The sequence below is a fragment of the Lottia gigantea genome, assembly GCF_000327385.1.
Source record: "Lottia gigantea unplaced genomic scaffold LOTGIsca_100, whole genome shotgun sequence".
Lineage (NCBI taxonomy): Eukaryota > Metazoa > Mollusca > Gastropoda > Lottiidae > Lottia > Lottia gigantea.
Window position 1 is genome coordinate 826,686 of NW_008706748.1, and position 9,717 is coordinate 836,402.

Sequence of the window (9,717 nt, forward strand, 5' to 3'; positions counted from 1 at the left end):
ATGTAACGAATCATTGTCTTTAAGGGACGAACCAGGTAAAATCGAGAGTAAAAGTTGTATAGTTGTGTACTCCTCCAATGTGAAGTATAATCAGATGTTTCGGAAAGAGTAAGCATGGTCGCGCGCGACCTGATCCGCTTATATTCGTTGCTGTTGGAATATCGCCGAAGACAGAATGCATTTTGGAACATTCTGTTACTGTTTTCAGCCTCAAACCATCCAGTTTAATCCTTAACGCTTCAAATATATCGCTTATATTTGAAATGTTGTTCATAATAATTACCTCAGGTAAAATTCAACAGGTAAATGGGAATTTATAAAAATGATTAAATATTGCACATTTTACACAAAATATATCACAATCAAACAACAACTTTATACTCGTTAAGTTAAAACTCTTATTATCCCTATACCGGAACAGATTCCATTTAACGACCTTCCGATTAATGTCGTTTATTTTCGTAACAGTATTTTCGTAGCAGTCTAATCAACGTCAACAAATTGTCAAAAGGCGTAATTCGCTCATTTCCGCCTATTTACGGCTAAATTTCGTTAATACTCGTTCATTTCCTTCACGTAACATCAAACTGTTCATTTTCGTTACTTTGCGTTAAAACTCGAACATTTCCGTTCCTATATGATAATCTTTGGGGATTTCCTGTAAAAATGTGACTGACAACACGATTCAATTCTGCCTGTATGAATTTCGTTCATTTTCATCAGAGAAATCAAATTCACGCAAATTCTATCAACATCGACTTCGACAATGGTCGTCCCTATCCGGTTAACCTCGTTATTTTCCGGTTCCTCTTCGTTAGCAATGCCTAGTTCTGGAAGTTTTCATCTTACACATGATATACCATTGTTTTCATCGCTGAGTTTAAATGATACTCGCTTGCACAACCTACATTACACCAACAAACGCCAACATCTCATGTCACAGATCTATCGTTTAGTTCCGTAACATTCCGTTTGACCTCGTTAACGTACGATGATTTCCGTTATCATGAAAATAGTTCCGACGATTTCATATCGGTGTATTGGGAAAGAAAGGGGCAGAATATTGATAGTGCAGTGGACATTATCCCTAACATATAGCTCCATCCCACCACACATTGTCCAAAATAAAATGGCGCCGAATCTTCACCACAATAATGCCGGAAAAATGGCGAGTTTAGTCCGAGAGGATAGATCAGTAGACCGGCAGCCATTACCAAAACTGAAAGTAGAAAAATAATGATTTATTATCTATTTAACAGCCTCTTGAGATATTAAATGTACTTTAATATTACAATGTTCAGCACCATTTGGGAATTGACAGAGCTACGCCATGTTTTAGTCCGTAACGCTGAAGCATCATGGGGAAAAGGCATGTTAAAAGGTGTATTTCAAAGGGAAACTTTAATCAAACGCAGTTCTACCAGATCAGACGTAAAATAATTTAAGTGACTATATCCCTTTAAAATAAAGTGGAATGTTTGCCAGCTTTAAACAAAATAGAATTGTGAACTTTCTCTCCTGGTGAGTAACAGTATTGATAAGGGTTTTGATGATATTATAAAGTCAATTTTACTTATCCATTGATGTCATTAAAGAGAGTAATACCATACAAAACTACGAATGGTTCTTATATGGAAATAACACACACAAACGTAGCTCACAGCCATTTTGAATCTAGTCCTCGACTTAATAAGTCGAATTCTTAAAAAAGACTATAATATTTCAAGAAAGCCTTTAAAATACATTTAATGCCACATTTAAAACTTTAAATGTAATTGGAAAGCTAAGTTGGGATATTAGAGGCTTCCTCAAAATTCCACATATTAAGTCGAGAAAGAGATTCAAAATGGCTGCGAACTACGTTCGTGTGTCTTATTTCCATGAAAGAACCATACGTAATTTCATAAAAGAGTTAGCTTTATCTAATGAACTTCATTAGATGTCAGTCACATTTTGTTTCAAACAAAGTCCGATTTCAAAAACTTTTTCATTATGATTGTGATATAATTTTTCTAATGAATACCATGTAAATTTGTACGAACTGTGACTTTAACCAAATCGCTAACGATGAAGCAAAGTAATTACATGTCAGTAGGGGGTCCTGTTAAAACAGGTTTCACTGTAATTATATCTCTGTGGAATGTCCATTAACGCAGGTTTACCAGTAATTATCTTTAACATTTTCTGCGTTTTCAAACATTTTCACAGCATCAGCAAATTAAAAAGTCTTTAGGTTGAAATTGATTTCTTCTTTTAGAAAAAACGGTAACTTGAACTTGGTATTTGAGAAAAAAGTTAGTAGTGAAAATACTTCTATGTTTTTACAGTGGCTCGGTAATACGGCATTGTTAGCAGTTTTTTGATAAATTTGCTTTAATTTATACTGGAATGGGAATTTTTGGAACTTTTCGTGAGCCTGTTGATAAAGAATTTATATTGAAAGAAGTCATGGAATTCAAATGTCTGGGAAAAAAATCTGTTATTATCTGATTGGATTCAATAGTGTTTTATTTTCTACTTTTGGCATGATATGAAATTTTTGTATACAACCATACCTTGCAGATTGTATTCTGAATTGAAATTTTGATACAGAAAAAACGTTTTGTATTGGGGATGAGATATTTACCCGAGGCCCGTGTCCAACAGACTTGTGCTTTAAAGACCCCTCGGCATTTGTGATTCGAAAAAGATTTGGTTAATGGCCTGGCAAAATGTCCCAAGATATAACACACTACTTTGCGTTGCCCTTCTCTGTCAGTCCAATCAGCAGAAAAATAGGACGTTAAAGCTAAAATTTTATGAATTCATTAAAGGGAGTGTTAAGAGGTTTTCTAAACTTTCTATGTGTATCGGGGACAATGATAGCTTCAATATGAAACATTCCAATTTTCATTCTGTGGTTCATGCAATTCCACTAAAAATAACACTAGAGGGGAACTGCATAGATATCATTAGTAACTTCCGGTAGATCCCCTCTAGTGACGTAATAAAACGCGTTAGTTAGAATTTTAGAAAACTTTACAATCTCTTTAAGCTTACACTTAATGTTCAAAACGTATTGTATGAACCCGGCTTTAGGTTTAAATCCAGTAGCCAAACTATCAATAATGGCATTTGGCAAGGAACTGTTATTAATACCAGAGATATCTAGTAGTATATAATAGTGTTATTATGTTCTATATTATCTGCCAGGTCTTAATTACTCTTGATTAATGTCCTAATTAGACTCGCCATATATCTCATACATAATGATATAATGGACTTCCTATTACAACATAAATACCAATATAACATTTTAAATATAAGATATACCCGATATGAATGCTGAGTTGAGAAAACAAGCAGTGAGTGACATCAAAAGTTCGACAAGATATGAGCATGTGAAACAAAAGCAAGACTTGTAATAGCTATTTGTCAATTTTCAAGCGGTGAGTGGCATCAAAAGTTCGACAAGTTTGAGCACCTCTTACGAACACGTGAAACACAATTTAGACCTATAGTTATAATTCTTTCATAACAATATATAAACCAAAATAATATTATATAATATATATGGATTCAGGTGTACCAGAAGCAGAAGTGTACGCATGTCTTGTGTATAAGCATATGAAACAAAAAAACTGCTTGGTATCTGTACAGATAGTACAAAAAGCATAAGAATAAAGAGACCACCCATACACAGCACATCTTGAAGCCATAAAGCATGTCTTCAAAAACAGAAACGGGTGGTGTGCAGCACCGTCATATCCGGTTGGTATATGGTTTGTGGATGAATACAAGAGTTGCCAAAATCAAACTGGAAATCGAAATGGTGCCAACCAATAAAGGTTGGAGATCTAAGTGCCCCTGATACACTTACAAAGGCGATACAAAACTCTGGAATCATTTCAAGCACTTAACAATTCTTAAATCTGAAACTAAGGGCGTTTCACACTAACCAATATGTGATATCGATATAGATATTGTTTGAAATTCTAATAGGTAACATTATTACCTTTCTGATATCATTGTTGTTTTTATAGCGAAGTATACAGAAAGAGTTTGGCATGATACTAAACGAAAAAAGAGGGCAACATCGTACTTATTGGACATTCCAAAGCTTTGCTACCCTGAATAAATCATTTCATTTTCTTTCTTTCCATCAACCCCATAGTAATTGAATTATCTGAGGCGGGTTTTAATTGCTAACCGTCACTACCACACCTTGCGGAAATAAAAACAAATGCGCTTAAATGAGTCCTTCGCCTTGATTGTCCATGACGCAGACGACAAAAAAGTTAAAGGATGTAATTCTGAAAATCAAACGACTCCTGGTCGTGATCGTAATAAATTTCTAGATTTTTCTTACGTTTTATTGTGTGTTCCATTTTAATTTTGGAGGTGAAGATGGATTATTGTTTATTTGATTTGAACCATGTGAGGAAATATATCTTAGACCAAGAAAAGACATATTCATTTGTTTCGTTTCATTTTTAAAATAATTTTGATTCCATAATATTAACGTCAACAAAAATGCCGCCAAATTGACTACTTTCGTTTTGTAGGATGAAAATCTGCGATCCTTAAATTAAACGATACTCATTTTAGCGCTTTTGTTTTATTTCCGGTAAGGGCGGTAGAGCTGTGGGCATTCGAGACCCACCCAATTATCTGTGAAATCTAACCTCAATGGCGTGTTTTAGTTGAATTGAGGAACAATCGGTGAAATTTTAATTCTGAAAAGTAATACGGATACCTGAATAAAACTGCATTTTATCAGCCGGTAAACAACCTTATCCCTTCTAAATCTAAAAAGCTAGAACTTTAGCTTCTAATAACCAATAATTTCGTTTAACGTTTTGTCAAACTACTCTATTTTATTCTATTGTATATTTTGTTATTATTACCTGGTATTTTGATGAAATCAGGTAGATAATTGTTGTTTTATCTGGAAGATTTTGACGAATTGTAGAAATAGTAGATTCGTTTTTTAGAAAGATATGATTATCTTTAGTATTATTTTAGTATTTCCTAAACATTTTGACGAATTGCAGAAACAGTAATTCTGTTTTTTAGAAAGTTATGAATATCTTTGGTGTGTTTTGTATTATTTTGACGAATTGTAAAGATAACAATAATAATTGGTAGAATTGTTTCAGTATGTATATTGGATATTGAGAAGACACAATCGGTATTTAGTTACTAGGTGATGAATGGTGGTATTCTCAAAACGATAAAAATGTTATTCTATTTCTTTAACAGATGATCTTTATCAATCTTAATTTAGGGAATGGAGTTTTACATCTAACTTCTCTTTACTAGATTCTTCTGTTCTAATAACTAAAAGATTTAATTCCATGAAGTTTTACTTCCTACTGAATTTTAACTGTTTTATTTCAGTATAGTTTCTTATTTCGTATCTTTTAAATCTAAGTTAAAGTATCGAATAGAGTTTTATTTTTATTGATGATACTAATTTCATTGATTCCAAAATTAAGTTAAAATTGAAGATTAAATAAAATGGAGTTTACGCCTTACTTTCTTTTAAGAAAAATGATACCAACCTGCGACAGCCTGTAAATATCCCGACAGCAGTGAGAATTTTTTATGATGAGTTTTAACCATTCCTATTGTACATAATGCTAAAAATGCTGATAAGCACATTAATATGCATCCCACACCGTACAGTACACAGGCGGCTTGCCACGCCCCGGAAGGGATATTACCCACGTGATAATACCCGCCATAGGCTGTACATATTTCTCGTTTATTTTCAAACAATGAATCCAAATAACAGTAGCTCACCATTCCAAACGCATGAACGCAATCTACATGTTGTATCCAGAACGGTTGCAGAAATGTAAACGTACAAGCACCTGCTACCATAACGGACAGTAACGTCCACAGTAGTAAAATTGGCGGCAACATTTTCCCGCGCTGTAATTTTTTTACGTCAACCAGAAGACACGTGAAATCTAACTCACAACATTAACCAAAACTGTAAAACAATACACAGAAATCATTAAGCGTATCTATAATACACGCGCATATTACAACTTGAACTATTAAACTCCTTTGACTTAAATAAAAAATAGCACACTTTTATATCCACTTGTTAAGCTTGATTCACCACAAAATTTCAAGTATCTACATCCACAACTTTCTACTATGCGGTCTGGTGCCAGTAGTCCGAAACTTGGTCCGGTGCCGTCGTGAGTCGGTCCGGTGTCGGCTCAAACCCCTCTATTGGAATTACTCAATCCATGTATCACACTGGAATCACACTATCATCATTATTTACATGGATAGCACAATAATTCCTTGTTATCAGATGGTTTATTCATAGGGATTACAGTGGTTTGAATTATTCACATTACTCGATTGCAGACCCGAGAGGGTATACTTAATGGTATTCCATGATCTTCTAATTGAAATTTCCAGATTTATCAAATAGATAATAACCGATAGCAGAATCCGGAAAGTTTACTCAATGAAAATTACTTGGTTCTATTGATTAACGACGGAGTAACTTATTGTAATAGATTAAGCACGTTTTCCAAAATATCCCAATCCACTTAAGGCCAATATCTAACTACACACTCAAACCTGCATTCAGAGATATTCCTTTAAAGAACCACTGCTGTTAGTCGATTCTCTACCTTATTGTGGGATAAATTGTTGGCAAATATTTGACTTCTCAACAGAAAACAGTTTCTCGTCGATTGAATCGAACACAGCACAACAATTCGAAAGCGTCAAGTCGTTGTAGGTCCCTCTATCGGTGTACAAAAAACTTTTACTTTCGAGACTGCTGCATCTAATAGTATGAACAATTTCCTCAAACTTCCACAGAGAAATTAATAATATCACATTTCTTTATCATCTTTCGAAACCGTTACCTTTGAACATCTAGAACACTTTCTGAAGTTTTGAAAAGAAAATAAGTTTTGTCACATTAGCGAAGTAATTTTTTTGAGGGAGTTACCTTTTTATATTTTCGTTCCTTCTGATTTTTCAGTAATTTCATTTCGAAGTGATGGGCAGAAAAACGCCTTACAAACTATTATTACATGTCATAAGCCTATTATATACTCAAAATATTCCAACGTCTTTGACTTATTCGTTAGTTGTAAATGTCGTTTCAACGAACACTTGGTTTCCCTGGAGGACACAAAGTCATTAGAGTTTAACTAAATCAGCAGCGACCCTTTTTCTCAATGCAATGATTGTTTTCGTTGCATTGACTGCATCCAAATATAGCTAATTTCCCTTGGGATAGCTAAACTAATAACACTGCAAGTTATAGATGTATTTTTAATACTGATCTGTTCTCTTTTTTTGTATGACTATCGTTACCATCGTTGGTCGTCGACATAATCCAAATAATGTCCTGGTTGCACTGAATACTGATAATAAAAATCCACGGTAACGATTTGGAATCAGAAGAATAGATTCTCATTGCATTTAAATGGCTCTTAATTTCCAAGAAGGCTTTGTAGTTGTATTCCCTGAACACAAACAATCACCAGTTTAAATAGAAAATCACAGTCGCACTATAACAATTGTATTGATATCTGAATTTGCTTATGTTAGGTTTGAAATAAATCGGGTCTAGACGCACAAGGTGATTACACTCTTATCCTATTCATAAAAGAGTTTTCCAATCTGTAAAATCATCACGCACAATTGGTAGATTTTTTTTATCGAAGACTTGTGTACCTGCTTTCGTTAGTAAAACTGAACACTTAGTCTCGAAACACAATCTCAATTTTATCTTATTAGAAATTGGCTAGCTTTCTTCACTATAGTTATTTTCCCTCACTTCATACTCCTCTATTTTTGATATTTCACAATATTTACTTGTCCCCGGTCTGTGCTTTCGTTTATTAAAACTGAATACTGTCGTTTCAGAACACAAACTAAATTCTTTCTCAGTCAAAGAAGAAATGATCTGTCCTAGCAGTATGCTATTCCGAAAATGCACGATATCGTCCCGTCCTCGGTTTGTGTTTGCATTTCTTCCTATGATCACTAGCCTAAACACAACTTCATCCTCTATTCAAACAGAAATTGGCTGGCTTCTCATGTAAATTAAATTCACACGGTGTATACACGTACTTCGCTATTTCACGATAGTTTCTCCTCCTCGGTTTGTGCTTTCGATCATCAAAACTAAACTCTAGTCTTAAAACACCATCTCATTCAACGAAAAATTGGCCTGCTTCCCATACTATAGTTTATTTCCTCGCAGTAAACCTCCAGTAGTAAAGTCATGCTTTATGTCGAATCGATGGTTCACAATATTCTGTCAGTTGGTGGAATTCCGGAGGAAATCGTCGAATTAATCCACAAGGACCAAACCGCTGTAGTTTATATCAATAGTTTTATACTTCCTCATCTCAAACTGTTTTACTGACAAATAAAAATCATATCCAACATTTCCATTCATTTGAATAGTCTTTAACAACATATTGGTCGACACTAAAAACTACACCACGAAACCAATTTTATGGTTCAGACCATTCGTCATCTTAATAAGACGTTTACACGAAACTCAGTCTATATAATATTAGTATAATTAGTCTATATTAGTGCTATATCGTCTTATGATTTAGGTAGATAGCTGGTGTTATAGTTTCAAATCCTTTCAATCATGATAATAATCAATTGTATTTTAGTCTAATCAAATTAAATCCGCATTAGTCAAATTAGGTTAAACAAATCTCCCCCTTTCAATTCTTACCAACGCTACGCGAATTGGAAAATCTTCCTCGTGGTACCATAACTTTTATTTGCAAAAACAAGCACTGAAGTTCGACCCTCCCCCCATCTCCCTTCAATTTTCCCCTACACCTCGCCTAGTTATATATGGAAGTAGTTTTATTGATGAGATGTATAATTTACAATGACACTAAACTATTTTACCAGAGTTCCCGAAATTCTATAAGAACATAGTTGGAGAGATTTTAATTCACTTTTCATGAAGTAGAAAAGATGATTTATATTCTCGTTCTTCTGTGGTTCATCGAGTCTTTTCAAGTTCCGAAAATAAGTGGCATCCGCTAATATCATTATCTCGTCGTCAGTTTCTACTCAAATTCACAAAAAAATCATAGTAAGTGTAAAAAAAACTGATTCATAGTACTTGAGTTCTGAAGGAATTGCCAAGACTAAAGCCGCGTGTACATCGATACGAATTGTGAATTACAGTTTAGGTTAGTCCGAAACATCTGCCTCTATTCCAGCCTCTGATGGATATTTTGACAGTTGTCTGCTAGAGTAGTGTCAGAAAAATAGGCCCTGTTAAATGGGGATTTTTCACACCTCCGAAGATGCGTTTTTTCCAACATATTGTTAAATTACCTTTCTTAGTATCACGTGACACCGTGACCTTTAAACTTTTGGCTGGCCGATATGAGTCAAGTTTCGATAAACAAAACTTTGGTGGGACCCGGGACGTGACATAAATGGTGTTAGGCGAAAATGATGGTATGACTGAATTACACAAATATATTTATCTTTCCAAATATACCTGGGTTTGGTAGATCCGAGGTTTCTAAATATGTTTAAAAATCTCGAACCTATGGAAAGTAACACCAGCCGACATCTGTCCAAATAGCTATTAGAGTCTGGGATAGAGACAGATGTTTCGGTTACGATGGGAATAGACGAGGTACGGTACAGCGTAGTCCGAAACATCTGCCTCTAATCCAGCCTCAGATGGATATTTGATATTGG

At 34.5% G+C, this 9,717-nt stretch overlaps 1 protein-coding gene across 1 annotated transcript; it reads right to left on the minus strand.

The window, feature by feature from the left end:
- Window positions 1-572: 572 nt before the first annotated feature.
- LOTGIDRAFT_237265 (hypothetical protein) lies at window positions 573-5,945 on the minus strand (the record flags this gene model as incomplete). The annotated part of the gene is made up of 3 exons (XM_009046382.1): window positions 5,544-5,945; window positions 1,110-1,219; window positions 573-695 (listed from the first exon to the last, which is right to left on the minus strand). Exons 1-3 carry the CDS (start codon window positions 5,905-5,907, stop codon window positions 573-575), a joined length of 597 nt encoding a protein of 198 aa, XP_009044630.1. The 5' UTR covers window positions 5,908-5,945.
- Window positions 5,946-9,717: the final 3,772 nt, after the last annotated feature.